This window comes from Protopterus annectens, chromosome 2.part0 (genome assembly GCF_019279795.1).
Source record: "Protopterus annectens isolate FY-2018-M chromosome 2.part0, PAN1.0, whole genome shotgun sequence".
NCBI lineage: Eukaryota > Metazoa > Chordata > Ceratodontiformes > Protopteridae > Protopterus > Protopterus annectens.
Window position 1 is genome coordinate 192,703,101 of NC_056728.1, and position 19,218 is coordinate 192,722,318.

The 19,218-nt window shown below is 41.3% G+C and overlaps 1 protein-coding gene across 1 annotated transcript in view; it reads right to left on the bottom strand.

The window, feature by feature from the left end:
* EPB41L5 (erythrocyte membrane protein band 4.1 like 5) overlaps window positions 1-19,218 on the bottom strand; it is a gene marked incomplete in the record, with an annotated part of 2,576,260 nt that overhangs the window by 1,222,763 nt on the left and 1,334,279 nt on the right. Inside the window, 1 exon segment of the mRNA XM_044060661.1 lies at window positions 10,303-10,345. Within this exon segment, the coding sequence (XP_043916596.1) occupies window positions 10,303-10,345 (43 nt within the window).

Genomic DNA, 19,218 nt, shown 5'->3' on the forward strand with positions numbered 1-19,218 from the left:
TTTTGGCACTAAAAAGAACCTGGAATAAATGCCCAATCCAGATTGGTCTAGGGGGACGGGTTGGATGACTCGCTTTCTTAGAAGTTTGTCTATTTCTAGTGCTGCTACTTCCCTTTGGTGGGAGAGGTGGTTCAGTGAAGGGATGGAATAACCTCTGGATATAATTTGCAACACCCAATGCTCTAATGTTATGGACTCCAATGCCGGTGGGTGTAGCGAAAGGCAACCCCAACTGCCTCCAGAGACTAGCAGTCGGGCAGCCCCTCAGGGCTGCTGTGCGGGTCTGTGAGAAAGGTTCAAGACCCAAAGTTTCTCTGACCCCCTCTGCCTCTTGGACGGCATCTGTCATAACCTCCTCTGCCTCTGGGGAGGAAGGTGAGTCCTGAGTGCTCCGGGAGAACTGAGACTTCTGGAACCACATCTTCTTTATCCCTCACTGATTCCTTGAAAAGGATCTTTGAGGGGCAGAGAAGCAGATCCTGATGGTAGACAGTGTCTTCCAATCCTTCTCACTCTGGACCAATATGTCACGAACTGTTTTCCCAAACAGGGATGAACCATCATAAGGGGCATCTGCAAATGACGCCTTGAAGGGTTCTGTGAAATGACACAGCCGGAGCCAGGCGTGGTGCCTCATGGCAATGCCGGAACCGGCTGCCTTGGTGGCTCCCTCCGCAGCATGGGAGGGCAGACGCATGGACGTGTTTGCCACCACTTTGAGAGTGGCCAATTGTGTGGAGAACACCTTCTTGCTCTCCACTGGCATGGACTCTGGGGGCGACCCAGCGACCTCATTGACTATATCTTGCTGCAATCGAATGACGCGTACCATGTAGTTCAGCGCCCTTATGGTAAAGGTTGCTGAAGCGTACACCCGCTTCCTTAGACAGTCCATGGTTCTCGACTCCCAGTCAGGAGGATGGACCATAGATCTCTCCTATGCAAGCTTTTTTTCGTGGAGGCAGCCACTACCACAGCATCCACAGGGTATCCCTTGCTCCAACAAGTCCTGTCTGGTGGGGGGCTTAGAACTTTTTCTGGGCGCAATAGGGATGGGCTCCACAGTGTCCGGTTCCTTCCACACCTGAGATGTTATGAGGTCCACAAGCGGATCCGTGGGAGAGGGCACCCAGGAAGCAGATGGGCTTGTGCCAAATCCATCCAAGAACACTGACTCATCAGAAGTTGTTTTTTGGGTGGACGACCCCCCCCCCCCCAAGCGAAGGAGTTCCATTCATGTCTCCAAAAAAGACATCCTCGAGGGTGATTGGGGGGAACCTTCCCCTTCCTCCAAGTCAGTGTCTTCGGTCAAGGATTCTGGAGAGGAGTTCAACTGCCTCCTTTTGCACGTCCATTTGCAAAGAACCTCCTCAGTGGGACTCTCTTGGGGGTCTTGGGGGGGGACGGACCTCACAAACCTCTTGTTGTTCCTGTGTGGGGGCTTCCTTAACCAAACCTGCAGAAGCTGTCTCTGAGAAGGCAGGACTGTCGGGGCAATACCCAAAACGGAGGAAATCGGGGCGGAGTCGAAGGATGAGATGGTCAAGGGCCTCGACAAACTCGAGAGAACACTGTCCACCACATCAAAGGCTGAAGGGGAGCAGGCATCCTGAGAAGCCACCATCGGAGGCGTTCTCCTTGAATGTGACTGAGTCAGAGCCAAGATTACAGGCAGGCAGATACCGAGGGGAAGACTGCACTCCGACAAACTCAAAGCAGACAGAAGCCCCTCGGACCTGATACAGGGGCTATGACTCAGAGAGGAGCCTGGATCCGACCCTGTCGGATCCAACACACTCAAGACAATGGCCAGCGTCAAGGTACAGGGTACCATAGACGCCTACCCCCCGGCCGTCCTCGGATCCAAAGACTCTGAAACCAAAGGACGGATCGAAGAATGAGATATTGGAGTGAAAAAGGTCTGCGAGTTCCCCGCTCCGGAGGGAGACTGGCCCGGCAAGATTCCCATCTGGATTTGGGTGCGGATGAACTTCGGCATTATCCTGTCCATCTCCGCAGGACAAAGCCACCAACACCAGCTGGGAGTACTGATGAGGGGATGTTTTTAGTGGAGACCGTGACATCTCTGGCCCAAGGGAGAACCTGGGAGAGTGGAGCCAGAGGTACTGGGCCTGGTGGTGGTTTTGGCCTTGGGTGGAGGGCCCACCGAAGCCAAATGGTCTGGAGACCGTTCATGCAGTCTATCTTTCTTATGGTGCCTCTCTCCTTCCCCAGACCTCTTGGTGGGAGTTTGTGTTCCAGAGGTCTGGGGGAGGAGTAGTAGTAGTAGTAGTAGCAGGGGTCAAAGAGGCCAAAGCTGGGGTTGCAGGGACAGCAGTCCCCGATGACGGAAGAAAGCCCTTCAGAATGAGCTTCTCTCTCCTGTCTTTAAGGGCCCGTGGGTTGAAACCTGCGCAAATAGGACAGGGGGTAAAGCAAATGGGCTGTGCCCAAGCAGACTACACAGAGTGTGGCCATTGGATGGAGAGAGCTTATGGCCACACTCTGTGCACTTCTTAAAACCTAGCTTAGGGGGAATATCTGCCATACTCCTTGCCTGGAAGGAAAAACACACAGGCAGGTGCGAACGCACACACGCAGAGAAGATAGGAGTGGGAAGGCCAAAGGGGGAACAACAAAATTTTTTTTTTTGCGATAAACCAACATCCAAAGTGAGTAGAGAAGGTGAGGGAAAAGGAAAGTACAGAAAAGGATAAACACCAATCAAAATGCAATCACTTACCACAGAAAAAATGCTCGGAGTTCGAGACTACAATGCTTAGCTATTCAGTGGCAAACAAGATCTGAAGTGAGGCAGGAGAAACAGGGGGCATTGTGGGTAAGGGGAAGAGCTTGGAGCTCTGATCAGGTGCTGGTTATGCGGCCATTTCAGGTCCGATTCGGATCCACAGACCCACAGGTTGAAGATCAAATGAAGTCAACTACTTCAGATCTTAATATCCTCATAGCACTCCACAAATCTTTTGAGGACTTTTCCTCGGCTCAGTCACCTTACACTGTTGTGAATCAGCAGTCCACTGTAAGTTGATTCAACTTCCTGCAACAGTGCAGAAAATTCTCACTGAAGGGGTTGAGCAGCTATTAAATTCAGTATTTTTGTTACAACTGTCACTACATCATGTAGTTCTGAAAATCCTGCCTTGGCACACGACACCTCCTGGCAGATAATGCAATGAAACAGCACAACTGGATGTCCAACAGCTTCCATAAACAGTTTCACAAATCTGACCTTTTTTTCCCCACAATATTGGGTACCTCAAGTGTTGTCAAAGACACAACTTTAGACATATCAATACTTAAGTCACGGAACATTTATAGAACAATGTTGCATATTTTGGTACCCTGATGTAGTTATTGGCACAGTTTCTAGCTTTATCAACACGTCTCTCATTGACAGACCATAGGAAAATCTAGCAATGATGGCCATCTGCACTGATGGAAGTGTCATCAGTACTTTCATTAAGAAAAATCGAAAAATATGTACAATCATTTTAAAATCTCCGTTTAATTGATGTTGTACATTAGAGATCACAGTCACCACTGGGAATACACAAGCCAGTACATTTCTTCATACCAGACCAAAGCCCAGATAAATGACGAGGGTTACATCAGGAAGGGCATCTGGTGTAAAACCTCTGCCAAATAACATATGTGGAAAATACAGATTTCCATACCACATCAGTCGAGGCCCTGGTTAACAATGATGGCCACCAGTACTATTAGCCAACAAGGTGCCGATGGAAATTGGGCTACTGCCAAAGGAGAAGAGGAGGGGGAAGGAGTGCCTGAAAGCAGAAAGAGAGAAGGAAGGTTAGGAGTGTAGCAGTGAGGGTAGCAACTTTGAATGTTGGCAGCATGACTGGTATAGGGAGAGAGCTAGCTGATATGATGGAGAAAAGGAAGGTTGACATTGTGTGTGCAAGAGGCCAGATGGAAGGGGAATAAGGCCAGGTATATAGGAGGTAGGTTCAAATTGTTCTATCATGGTGTGAATGGGAAGAGAAATGGGGTACGGGTTATCAAGAAGGAACAGTATGCCAAGAGTGTTTTGGAGGTGAACAGTGTCAGAGTGATGTTTAGGAAGCTGAAAATTGATGGTGTAATAATGAATGTTGTTAGTGCATATCCTCCGCAGGTTGGGTATGCGATGCGATGGATGAGAAAGAGAAATTTTGGAGCGAGTTGAATGAAGTGGTTTTGAGTGTACCAAAGGGTGAGAGACTGGTGATTCGAGCGGATTTCAATGGGCATGTTGGCGAAGGGAACAGAGGAGATGAGGAAGTGATGGGCAGGTATGGTGTTGAGGAGAGGAATGCAGAAGGTCAGATGGTAGTGGATTTTGCGTAAAGGATGGGCATGGCTATGGCGAATACGTATTTTAAAAAGGAGGAGCAGCACAGGGTGACGTACAAGACTGGAGAAGATGCACACGTGGGTTATATCCTATGCAGGAGGGCCAGTCTGAAGATGATTGGAGACTGTAAAGTAGTGACAGGGGAAAGTGTAGTTGGGTCTGTAGGAGGACACTGGTGATCAAGAGGAGGAGGACAAGTGCGAGAGCAGTGCCAAGGATCAAATGGTGGAAGTTGAAAAAAGGTGACTGAGGTGGAGTTCAGGGAAGAGTTAAAACAGGCACTGGGGAGCAGTGAAGAGTTACCAAATAGCTGGATAACTACAGCAGAGATGGTAAAGGAGACGGCTAGAAAGGTTCTTGGTGTGACATCTGGACAGAGGATGGAGGACAAGGAGACCTGGTGGTGGAATGAGGAAGTACAGGAGAGTATACAGAGGAAGAGGCTGAAGAAAAAGTGGGATTGTCAGAGAGATGAAGAAAGTAGACAGGAGTATAAGGAGATGAGGAACATGGCAAAGAGAGAGGTGGTGAAGACTAAGGATAAGGGATATGGAGAGTTGTATGAAAGGTTGGACACTAAAGAGGGAGAAAAGGACCTGTACCGATTGGCTAGAGAGAAGGACTAATCTGGGAAAAATCGGCAGCAGGTAAGGGTGATAAAGGATAGTGAGGGCAACATACTCACAAGCAAGGAGAGTGTGTTGAGCAGATGGAAAGAGTACTTTGAGGGGCTGATGAATGAAGAGAATGCGAGAGAGAATGTTGGATGATGTGAGGATAGTGAATCAGGAAGTGAAACAGATTAGCAAGGAGGAAGTAAGGACTGCTATGAAGAGGATGAAAAATGGAAAGGCTGTTGGTCCAGATGACATACCAGTGGAAGCATGGAGGTGCTTAGGAGAAATGGCAGTGGAGTTTTTAACCAGATTGTGTAATGAAATCTTGGAAAGTCAAAGGATGCCTGAGGAGTGGAGAAAGTGTTTTGGTCCCTATTTTTAAGAATAAGGGTGACGTGCAGAGCTGTACTAACTACAGAGGGGTAAAACTGATCAGTCACAGCTTGAAGTTATGGGAAAGAATAGTGGAAGCTAGATTAAGAAGGGAGGTGATGATTAGTGATCAGCAGTATGGTTTCATGCCAGGAAAGAGCACTACAGATGCGATGTTTGCTCTGAGAGTGTTGATGGAGAAATGTAGAGAAGGTCAGAAGGAGTTGCATCGTGTCTTTGTAGGGTGCCTACAGAGGAGTTGTGGTATTGTATGAGGAAGTCAGGAGTGGCAGAGAAGTATGTAAGAGTGGTACAGGATAAGTACGAGGGTAGTGATACAGTGGTGAGGTCTGCAGTGGGTGTGACAGATGCATTTAAAGGCGGAGGTGGGATTACATCAAGGATCAGCTCTGTGCCCTTTCTTATTTGCAATGGTGATGGGACAGGTTAACAGACAAGATCAGACAGGAGGCCCCATGGACTATGATGCTTGGAAATGACATTGTGATCTGCAGTGAGAGTAGGGACCCAGTTGAGGAGACCCTGGAGAGGTGGCTCTAGAGAGGAGAGGAATGAAGGTCAGCAGGACTAAGACAGAATATATGTGTGTGAATGAGAGGGAGGATAGAGGAATGTTGAGGATGCATGGAGTAGAGTTGTCGAAGGTGGAAGAGTTTAAGTACTTGAGATCAGCAGTTTAGAGTAATGGTGAGTGTGGAAGAGAGGTGAAGGAGAGTACAGGCAGGGTGGAATTGGTGGAGAATAGTGTCAGGAGTGATCTGTGACAGAGGGGTACCAGTAAGAGTGAAAGGGAGGGACTACAAGAAGGTATGAGACCAGCTATGTTGTATGGGTTGGAGATGGTGGCATTGACAAAAAGGCAGCAGTCAGAGCTGGAAGTGGCTGAGTTAAAGATGCTAAGATTTGCAATGGGTGTGACAAGGATGTACAGGATTAGGAATCAGTATATTAGAGAGTCAGCTAAGGTTGGATGGTTTGGAGACAAAGTCAGACAGGTGAGATTGCGTTGGTATGGACATGTGATGAAGAGGGATGCTGGGTATATTGGGAAAAGGATGCTAACGATGGAGCTGCCAGGTAATAGGAAAAGAGGAAGGCCTAAAGATGAGGCTTATGGATGCGGTGAGAGAGGACATGCAGGTGGTTGGTGTAACACAGCAAGATGCACAGGACAGGAAGAAATGGAATCAGATGATCCACTGTGGTGACCCCCTAATGGAACAGCCAAAAGAGAAAATTAGAGGTCACTGTCATCATTCTGTATACAGTGCTATTTCTGCTGAGTGGCAAATCAGAAATATGCTTAATAATAACATCTTTATTTTGCATATCTTGAAACAAAAACAGTGCAAATTTCAGAAGTGTTTCTTTAATAAATTTTCCTTCACTGAGGGCCTTTCCATGCTGTGCTATGGAGTGAGCACAATACTGAAACTTGCTGATGTTAAACTTGTAGGGCCTCTTAAGAATTTAAGGAAGTTGTGAGAACTCACCAAACACTCCGAAGCTCAAGTCTCAATTCCACTGAGAATGCAAAGCCCAACGCAGTATAAATATAAATACAAATTTAAATTTCGGAGTGTTTGGTGAGTTCTCACAGCGTTTTCTAGTTTTTCCAGTTTGTCCGGTGAATTTAAGGAAGTTATTTGACTGATGCTCATTGTGGTGTAGCTGCTGAGAAACATATTCCTTCCTTTCATCCTCACTTTTTTCCAAAAGCCAGTGATTTGTTTCAAAATGTCTTTCTACGTTCCACACTCTGCCTACTACTGGTTCATGACACAATAGGCACAATGATTTGCCATTTCTGTCAATAATGCCGTACTTCTAAATCCATACAGCTTGAAAGCTTCGACCACTTCTATCACTGAAACAGGATTTTTTTTAATTTGAGGTTCCTCCATAATAGGGTTTAGAACATTAAAGAAATAAAAGCTTACAACTTCTATAACTTTCCAGCAGGTCTCACAATTTCAAAATCCAATTCTCCTGAAGTTTCGTCATTCATGACATCTTCAGAGGAATTACAAACACTGATTCTTAAGCTTATAGTATCACATTTACATTCAATAAATGGTACAGTTTATTATTTTAATTTCATTAAGTTCTTGGTCATAAATTATATGGTCCAAGGTCTGTTTCTGCTTCAACTTTAACCTGTGGATGATGAATGTTGAAAGAATATTTTTCCTCCACAGGTGTATTGCCTAATAACTCCATTTGCTTATTTATGGAGAGATTTGCTTTCTTATGCAAAGTGCCTCAAATTTGCAACCAGACCCCATCAGAATGTAAATTGTAAATTTATTGGTTTCAATTCAACCTCTCTTAACAGTGATTTGTTGCCAACGTTTACAAGATTAACCAAATACTTATCGATAACTACCTCCTTGATCCCAAATGCAATACAGTGCAGACATGCTGAAACTGTAAACTGGGCATAAAAACTTTTACTAAAATAAAAAAAAAATCAATTTAACACATTTTATTTTAATAAAAGTTTTTACAGCCGTTTTCTGAATTACATTTGGGTTCCTGGTTACACTGACAGTGCATGCCCTGATTTCTTTGAGGTTAAAATCTACTTCCTTACCTCTGCAACAGTGTTGTTGAACTGGCATAAAATAATTCAACGCACTTTTTGTTCACACAAACAAATGCAAAAGCTGATTTCACATGAACGCTGACTTTGGGGGACTGTGGTTGGAGATTTCCTCTGCGTTTGTACCTTGAGAATGAGCTTCCATTACAGCAGCTGGAAGTCAACTGAACTGTGTGGCTGCCGTGATGACAGATGACACACTAATACAAATGGTGAGAATCCATTTTAAGTTCTGGCTGGTGCAGGGCCGCTCATTTCTTATATTTTTGTTCGTTCAGTTTATTTGGTAACTCAGGTGTTGGTGAATGCTAGTGTCACCCTAAATGTCGTGGTGCATCACTTTTGACACACGTGTGACAGGTTCATCATCACTGTACTAAATGTCATAGTTTCAGTGAGCAACACTCCCTATCATACACTTGGGTAACTATGAGGAAATGTCTACTTGTCAGAAAAACTATCACCTCACATTAAACTACCCACGACCCTAACATAGAGCTCCTGGAGATCCAAATCATCATTAACAAATCCAAGTAAAACTTCACTGCTAATTACCTTAACACTACTGGAGTTAAATATCACATCAAATGCCTTATTTCAAGGGAACTTCAATTACTGAAGCACTGACTGGGACATGTCCACCTCTAAAAGTGGATGTGCTCAGCATTTCATAGACTATTACCACCAATGCACTGCAGAAAATTGTATAACTACCAGCTAGATGCTCTAAATCTTGACTTGGTGCTTACCAACCTAGCTCCTGTATGTACCAAACCTCACATCTCCTAAGCCCTGTTTAAATCTGACCACAAATCAGTCATCTCTCTGTTAGGCTTACTGGTACTACCCAAGCACCAAATGACACCGCCTTTAGGGACTTATCCAGGGCAAATCTAGTTCCCTCCACAAATGGCCACAACTGAGAAGGCTAACAAATTCAACTACTAATTTGCACCTAGACATCTTCATAGAAAAAACAGTACCCATCCATCCTAAATATAACTGTACATTCAAAAAGAAGCCTCTCTGGTAGAACTATATTAGTAAACCGTATAACAAAGAAAGGAAAACTAAGAAGAGCTGTAAGAAATCTGCATCTCTCTACCTCAAGACCAACACTGAAACACATCAACAAGGAAACTTTAAGAGCACTATTAAAAATGTAAAGCTAAGCAAATGTTATTATACATCCCAAAAGAAATTACAAACCTTAATTCTGTTAAGTTCAGAAATTAAAGAATAATGTCAGTGTACAGAGGTCATAATATCACACATTCAGACACCAAGGATACACTCAATAAATTCAGACAAATTTAGTGTTAACCTTCCCCACATACCCACACTGTTGACCCCATCATCTCTGAAAATTCAGTTTCCCTGAAGTCACCTTGGAACAAGTTTTAGAATCTCTGCCAAAGGCTAAAACAGATACTTCACAGACAACATGTCAGGCTGCACTGTCATCAATACCAAGGACTTACTACCAGAGCCTCTACTTAAACTGTTCCATCTCATCCTGTCTACAGGATTTGTGCACAATGACTAGAGAACTGCCCCCAAGACTCCCCTATGAAAGTGTGGCAACTTTACAGACCCAGATAAATATAGCCCATCAGCCTTAGACTGCATGAGGGATGTTTGTCCTGTACTGCACTGCAGTAACATCCTCTCAGGAGATGTCATTACACAGGCAGATATGAGGGCTGCTAAAACTCTTGCCAGTATCACAGCAACTGATGGCCCATGCTGAGGCCCTATCTCCACCTCAATGGCAACTTGAGCACCCATGTCACTACAGGGGCTACTTATACCTGTGTATTCCTTCAGCCCATGTCGTCCCACTGCTGAGCTTACTGTTACCAACAAGCCTCTACTTATCCTGGAGCAATCAGCGAGCCAACTGGAAACCATCTTACCTCCCCCCATGTTAATCACTCCCTTCCTCACAGACAATTATATCAAGTAAAAGAGCCGCTACTTGAACTCAGGTCACTTGGGCTGTAGGCAAGGCTTTATCCTTCTACACCACAGAGCTCAAATGAATCTGACTATTTGACAGACATGCTTTGCCCAGCTGAATCTTCAGAAAACTTGAGACTAGATGAAATGCAGGTAAACAAAAAACAATACTATTATAAGCTCTATTAAAGATCCTGTTATAGATCAGACCTGCTGTCATGACTTGTCAACACATTCGAAAGAGGAGCTTAAACAAATAAGAGGTGAACTGAAACCACAGTACTGAGGAAGCTATGCAAGAAATTCATTATCTAGTTTGAGACGGAGAATACATTACGATCTGGAGATCAACATACCTGCTGCATACCATTGCTTTCATTCATCTCTTTGCTATGAACACTGTAGAGAGAAAATATATCACAGCGATTAGAGCATTACTGATCACATGCATTTAAATTTGAAGACCAAAAACATAGGCACACTAATTACTTAACTGTAGCAAGTTTCCAAATCTTAAAATCCCACTTCTTATTTATCCTAGATTTATTTAGAGAATCCATTACTTTGCAAAAGACACAGACCTGCAGAGTAGTTCTACCAGAGTGAAAAAGGCAGGATATGTGTTACTGTTATGAATGCATTTACAAAATAGCTTTTGAAGGAAAAGGCAGAGGGATAAAATTAAAATAGAAAGATGCTGTATATGAATTGGAAGTATTTTCTGTACATTTTGTGCTTCCGTGTCAGTCACTTATCAAGCCTCATGCTATCGTCTCGTGTCCAATTTCCTCCCGTACTTGGGTATCTAAGTATGGAGGATACACACAACTGCAGGACCATTATTAAGGCAGCCATGGATGTGTGGCTTTTGCATTCCAAAGCGTAACAATGAAGACGTTTCCTATCAAGACCCTCAACCCCTCCCCTCTCCACTGACGGCAGACATGAGTGGCAGCATCATTGCAGGGTCATTCTACTACTTCCCAAGCATATGTATGCTTCCATCAACGTACTAAATATGTGGGCTACCAACACCAGCTTGACATTACTAAGCCCACGCCCAGAGTCCTGGCCATTTTTGATGATGTGCAATTAACCGACTGAAAATGCCTTCCCTTCTCCTTAGCATGAGTGGTCAGTGTTGACCACTCTCTTCCCATATTCCTCTGCTCAGCTCTTCCAGTACCTGAGCCTCTATTCAAACTTGAGTAATCTGGGATGTAGTTAGACCTTTATTCCTCTGTGCGAAAACAAACCAGCTGTACTAACTTATGCTTTCAAATTACACATCAATTTTAAAACTACTGTTCTGCCAGGGTCCTCAAGATTTATTTAAAGAGATGAACTGCCACATGAGCAGCAGCAGTCCAACATTTTTTTTTTTTTGCTTTCTTTTAAATCAACTAAGGTTTGTGCTTTGCTAATATCAGGTACAGCTCAGGAACAAGTCGGTTACCAATTTTTCTACCATGGAATGTTTAGCACCTGCATGCATGCAAAGTTACTTACATTTGCTGATGGTAGCAGAGCACCAATTCTCATGGACCTTTTTTAGACTCATCCTAGCAGCAGTGTCTAGATAAATTACTTGTGCATGCTTGGACAGTAGGCAAGCTGTGGTTGAGAAAATTAAACCCTGGACCACAGAAAGCAGCTCTGACAACTCACAGCCTTAGTCTACTGTGCTAACTGGCAGATTAAGTGATAATGTTCTGTTAGGAAAGTATTTAGCTGCAGTCTCATAAAACCTGCCTTCAACTTTATGTATCCAAGTGTGTTATACACACACACACACACATATATATATATATATATATATACACATATATATATATATATATATATATATATATATATGTGTGTGTGTGTGTGTATATATATACATATATATATATATATATATATATATATATATATATATATATATATATATATATAGATAGATATTTTTTTTTGTTTGCTTACCGGTTTAGTGCACTAATCAATATTCATAAATTTCAGGCTCAGCTAGGGTGAAATACAAAACATTTCGCAAACAAGAAATACATACATTAAAACATACACATAAAAAAGATTTTTTTTTTAATAAAGAATTTTTTTTATTTTTTAAATTCTGGTACCAGAAAAAAGTAGCAGGAATCAACAAAACCAACCTCAAATGCTTTTCTGAAATTAGGCCTGTTTCTTTTGCAAAGTTTTCACTCTTCTTCATTAGTTTTTTTTTTTTTTTTTTTTTTTTTTTAAGAGTGGCTGAATAAAAAGCATTGTTTATTAAAAGACTTTTTTTCTATTTATATTTTTGTTACTTTTTAGTTTTTAAGTAAAATACAACAATAATTCTGTATAACATTAAAATACAACAGTAATTTTGTAAATTACGCAATACGCATTACCTCAAAACCCTGGACAGCTCCTTGATTCTGTACAAAACTAAAATGCAACAGTAATTTTCTACATTATGCAATACATGGTACTTCAGCACCCTGGAGAGCTCAGTGCATCTAGGAGTCTGCAACTGCAACCAATAGGAAGAGCTTGACAGAACCAGTGTGACAGAGCCACAAGGCTAGTTTCAATAAAAAGCATTCTAAACAATAATTATAGTACAAATATTACACAGAAATGTAAACAATAAGCAATAACAGTAGTTCAGACTAATTACATAGAAAACAACTGTGCATATATAGTCTACTGAACAAGCACAATGCAATGTACAAGCGGAGTGCAAGTTTGGTTCTAAGGGTATTGACAGTTGTTGTGTCTTCTGAGTACTGTTGCAGATTGTATGAGGAGGTTTGTTTGGTGAAGTCAAGCTGCAAGCAGAGTTAATATGTACAATTTGAGTAATTAACAGTTGTGATCCTTCTAAAGGTAGGTTAGACCTTTGTTTTTTGAGCAATCATTTGGCTTTTTCTAAGGTGATACAAGGATGCTCAAAGACAGGTGAGTTTGTAATGATTCAGCAGATGCTGTTAGAGATGTAAGGAGTATGGCAAAGTTTTTCTTGGAGGCAGAAGCAAAAATTGGGAGCCCATATTCAAGTTGAGAAAGAAGAACTCCTTTGCAATGCCTGCTCTGGTGGGGTGAGATAGAAAAGGGGAGATCTTTTTGGCCCAGAAGAGAGGGAGTTTATTTTGGCTCTCACTTTGTCTATGCAGAAATGGAAGTGTAGTGACTGATGCAGACATAGTACCAAATATTATAAGGTTGAGGTTGCCTCTATGGAATGGTTCTGTAGGTCGAAGACCTGAGTAGTAGCCAAGTGACTTTACTGCACTTCCCTTCCATCCTGTCTTGTGGATACAGGATGTCCAGCTTCCTCCTCACCATCATGCCATCCACTACCAAGAGGTGTTCTGCCAGTGAATCTACACTTACACACTTAGTGCAGCCATCTTTAATTCATGTTTGGTAGGTTGATTAGCTTCACATCCAGGTAACCCAAGCTGGTAACTGGACACCATCTGGCCAGTAGCTTACTGACTCAGGGTTGCTGGGCTTTATGGCATGCACATACTGGCCAACAGCTAAACACAGACCCTTCTCATCATTACCATGGGCCCATTCATCAGAATAAAACAGGCTGGATCCTCAACCCACTTAGTTTCAGCAAACTTACTTTCAACTTTATGAAAAACTGCAATGCCTACCCTTAACCTAAACTGGACAATTTGATTGAAAAATAACAGTTCTATATATTACAGTCATAGGTATTTAAAATGTGAGGAAGGGCAGTTTAGCATTCACTGCTGCATATGCTAAAATATTTAAGTACACTTAGTTGTATTACATCCAGACTTTGCACTGTAATATGTGAAAATGGTTGCAAAGAAGCAGTGTAAAACTGATCTGATGTGAACTGGTTACTGCTGAAGGGTAGGAATGTACAGGTGTACTGATCATATTAAATATAGAATTAAAAGATAACTTTCTCTGTTTTTACAGAGATGACTATACAGACTAGTGCTCTTAGTTTAAGCTATAGACAGATTTTTTAAACAAATGGTAACAGTTAACTCATTCACTCCAATGGAGCTCAGGAAGTTTGCAATGTAACTTCCAATGGGCGGAGCCTAAGCCTTTTGACAGAATCAAATTACTTCCTCACATTTCAAACAAATGTTCATATCTCTGGAACCATAGGGGTTATGAAAGAAGTATAAATGGCAAATTCTTCAGCACAAACTATTTTTATAGTGGTATTATTCTTTATGTTGTAGGTCTTAAACCAAATTTTATAAGTTTAAAAATTCCCTAAAAAATTACTCTTAGCTTTGTACCTGTACTAGTCCAGGCTAAGTGGCTGTAGAATTGTTTGTTCTTGCTATTCTAGCTCTTTCTGACTAATAGCTATATTTAAACTTTCTTAATATTGTTATATTCAACTGAACTGTTACTTTAAAAAACCTATACCTCCTGGATCTATATTTGTACTTCATCTCTGTTAATTTGTCTTTTGCAATATGTATACCGTCTGTAAAATGTTACTGATTACTGTACAATTTCTGTAACAGTATGTATTTATGTACTTTTAAGATATATGTGGAGCTTTTCTCCCTGGGCCTCCGCTGAAAATGGGGTTTTCACCCAGTTGAATTTTCCCGGTAACCAAATGTAAATAAATAAATCACAGTAAAACAAAAGCACAAAGATTGTCTAACAGATAGAAAAAGACCAATTGGTAACAGAATAAGTCCAATGAAAGAAAAACAAAGTTCCAAACCATCATTTTTATTATACAAAGCTTTCAAGTCAACAGACTCTTCTTCAGTGTTAAAACAGACAAGCTGTAACCCATTAAAAAAAGCCAGCCAATAAAAAGCAACAATTGGTCACATGCACAAATATCTAAAAACATATAAAAACTGTGAAACAGTACAAAATGTATAGCAACAAACAATAAAAATATATCCAAAAACTAAGTCAGAGTAAACACTAACTATTCCATTTGTGATAGTTTGTAAACAACTTACAATAATCTCAGCAACCACTCAAGTTGCACACATTGTTAGCAGCATTTTATTCATCTAGCTGAGAGCTTTCATATGAGGCTAAGCAGTTCTGTCTGCATTACTTGGATGTTGAGATACTTAGAAAAATTTGAAAATTATATCTATATAAATTAATATTATAAACACTTCTCCTGTTTGGAGGGGTGAAATTTCTTTTTGGAAATTGTACAAATGTGTGTGTATATTATGGGAAATATGTTTTTTTTTCTTTAGTTTATTTACTTTGCATTTGGAGTGTTTTATTGAATCAAACAGAAATAATGACAGAGACTTTCAAGACTCTTGCACACTGATCGACATAATGATTTGAGCTCTACCAGTGAAAAACTGTGAAAAAAGGCCTAGTGAAACTGTCAAGATTGGGTCGACTTTAGTCACTGACTAGTAATTCCTGCCAGCAAATAATAAATTTGGAAAACTTGACAGAAAATCCACCAGAAAATAGAAAATAAGGGAAAAGTGTGGTTGATAATAATCCTGCATCCATTCGGGGGGGGGGGACAGTTCAAGATTCAGCTTGGCACAGGAGATGGCCTCCAGCAACTTAGAGGGAAAATAAATGAAACACTCAGATGTGCATAAAATAAACAAAACACTGAAGAAATATATCAACTCAAATAAAAGGTTGGCAAAAACAGAAGCTTAAGTAACTACTCCTATGAACTGATGTAACTGCAGGGATTAGAGGCTGATGTGAAGAAAAAGACAGGCTGAGCAGGGTGCTTCTCAAAAAGAGAAGTTTCTGAAAATGGGCTTGGAAGAGGACAGAGAAAATCTGAGTGTTTCACATTCCAGTGACAGCAAATCCCATGTAAAGATGGCAACCTTTCCCACTGTTCCAAAGGAAAATGCTTGAGACACACAAAACACAGTAGTTAAGTAAAGAATCGATAATACCTCAGCCATGAACCAGAGACTGGTGTTGGAAGTGCTCAAGACCACCAATAACACTAAAATTAGTGAATACGTTGGTGACTATAATGCATTCATCCCACTGGATATAGGGACAGCCATGTGGAATACAGCTTTGCAAGAAGAAGTGGATTTAAGCGGACTAGTAATATGTAGGTGAACTTTAAAGCATACACCCCACTTTGTATTATTAATGTTTAGAAGGATACTGAGGTTAATGAAGTGACTCAAATGTTTCAATGAGAGACGAGAAATCTGCAGGTGCAAGCAGGTGGCCATGGAAAGTCTGCACATTGTTTTGAGATACATTTACAAAGATTCTTTCATGCATCTGTTAGCTGTTTATTTTTTTCTCTCACTGCTGACTGCTTTTACTTTGAAACAAGCTGTCTGCAGGTGTAAGCAATTCATCGAGAGTTCTGAGCATGTTTTACTGAGACAAATGTAATATTTAAAGGCAGAGTGATAAGTAGTGAAGTGAAAAATAAAGTTTGAACTGTAGGAACGGAATAAGCAATAGCAGCCTCATCAGTGACCTTAATTCACTTAATAGAAAAGCTCACCATTTAGTTTATTTATATAAAGCTAGTAACTGAACTTTTCTTAGGGCTAAACGTTAATGTTTATTGAAATAATCTACGCTTTTTTTTCACATCTGGAAGAGAAACAAGAAAAAATGAGACAACTGGTACAAGTGGGAACACATGCTGTAACGTGCTTTTTAATTTCAGATTAGGCAATACGTGTCGGTGCAGCCATCGGTTTGGTGCAGATGCTCCAACAAGGATGGATGAACTTCATTTGATGAAAATGCATACAGTTTTGTGTACTTGCTCCAAGTTAAAAATGATCAGCGAGTTTCTAAAAATGTATTTCGTTTTTTTTTTTTTTTTTGTTTGAATGTTTTCACTGAATCAAAGTGTCTTGAAAAGTGTGTCAGGCTCAAATGAAGAAGAGAAATAACTGCAAAAAATGTGCATTTAAGCCAAATGTTGGAAATGCACATTCAATAGAATGCGTGTGTAATAGGTGCTATATTGCAGCTATATTGTCCACATTGTAGTGAAATGAAAATATCCTTCCAGACAAAAACAAAATATTAAATTAGATTAAGAAATGAAATGAGGGTGCAAAGACAAACACTGCAGAAACCACATTTTGATTGAACTGAGTGTGTGTGACTGACAAAGAATGAATTTAAAGGTGGACATTAAGCAGAATATCAGGGACAAAAGTAAATGGGAGTAATAACACTGATTGACAGACTCCAATACTGAGAGAAGGGGAAATACAATAATGGCAGTTTTATGGTGTAAGGGGCCATTGGCAAGGCAGTAGGATTACACTGACGTATTTATATTCTTCCACAATTAAGCAGCTTAATAAAGCTTTGGGAGAAATAATTAGCTTTCAGCACGGATGGATCATTATTTATTGATAAAGACTAGAATTTGAAGTACAATTGTAAGACTCCATCAGAGGGATTTAGAAGGGAAGAACACAACATAAGAGGGTAAAATTCTGAAGAAAATATGAGTACACACAGTTATGGAAGATGTCAGTTCAGTAGTAGGAACTAGGAAAGAATTTGCACCTTGTTCCCCAAGATAAAATAACTGGGCTAGACTAGATTTCAATTATGTTTCACAAGAGCTTGTGTGTTAATCGAAAACGTAGATACACATGCAATAAATACTTCATGCCATGCACTGATGAAAATTAAAATAAAGATGGAAGGTTCCAATGAGATACTGTCACTTTCCTATTTACCTGTTAAAAAGAGAAATATAGGGAATGGGAAGTGGACATTGAGAGATATTAGGGAAGATAGAAATTTCTTTAGTAGGGATAGCCACTGGGTGGGATAAAATGAAAATTCAGTTTAAAAAAAGCGAGAGAAATAAGTGAGAAAGAGGTATGGGAGAAAAGTAATAGGAATTATTTAGAGGGGCTGACAGATTCAACTACTACAGAATAACAAGGATCCCACAGAAGAAGAGCAACTGCAGAGTGCCAAAGGGAAAAAGGAGTATTAAGGCAATATGCTTGAGTTTAGAAAGGATGCTGATCAGCTAACTCCAGAGCACAAAAGCTTTTAGCGCACATACTTAAGAAATGCAAAAGAAGAAAACCAAACTTAGGAAATATATGACAACAAACATAACAGAAGATCCTATACAGGTACTAAAGACATTTCAGAATTTTTATTAAAATTTGTAAAAAGCAAAGGAATGTGGAAAAGTACAGTTGTGTACACTTACCATAAATATAGATGTTCGAGTGTATTCACTGTTGCAGTCATCACACTTGGGCTATCCTGCTAGAGGTAGCCCCTCAGTCAGCCCGAATACCAGAGGCTTAGTATTTCTGCATCGGTTGCTGTCGCTCCAGGACTGACGTCAGGTCATCAGTGGTATAAAATCAGGTCGCTGATGCCATTACATCAGTTTGTCTTGACCCAACTGTCAGGAGCCGCCAAACAGGGAGGTAGGTTATGGTGGAAGAACACCAACAGTAGAAAGTAAATGCCATAAATTCCCTGTAAGGAGAGAGAGAGAGAGACGAGCAGATGGAGAGTGGGAAACCAGGACTGCAACAGTGAATACACTAACATCTACATTTATGGAAAGTGTACACAACTGTACTATGTTCATGTTTCACTGTTGCAGTCATCACACTTGGGTTGATTCCCAAAGATGAAGAAAAGGGTGGAGGCAGTCAAGAAGACTGGGGGCTGGCTAGGATGCCCTGCAAGGCTGCCGTGGCAAAGCCTGCCCTAGATTTTGAGAAGATCGGCAGGTGGTAATGCTTGGTGAAGGTATGAACAGATGTCCATGTTGCAGCCTCCAGGATGTCCCTGGTGGGAACCCCTCTGAAAAAAGCTAGAGGTGGAGGTAGCCCTGGTGGAATGTGTCCTGACCCCCTTTGGGGGTGGTTTCCCATGCTGTTTGTAGCAGAAATGGATGAGTGTGCTATCCATTTGGAGATGGTTTGTTTGGATATGGCCTTGCCCTCTGCCCCTGCTGAGAAGCTGATTAGCAATTGGTCAGTTTTTCTAAAAGATTTAGTCCTATCTAGATAGAATATGAGCTGTTTGTGCACATCTAGAGAATCCTTTCCCCTTGTTTTCTGGGTTAGGGAAAAAGGTGGGCAAATGAATGGATTGGTCGAGAGCCACACTGGACACCACTTTAGGCATGAAGGATGGGTTAAGTCCTGAGGGAGACCCTGTCAGCACAGAAAATGATGAAGGGCTCTACAGCCATGAGTGCTTGTAGCTCTGAAACTCTTCTAGCTAAAGTGATGGTCAGAAGCAAGGCTGTTTTCCCAGAGAGGAATTTTAATTCT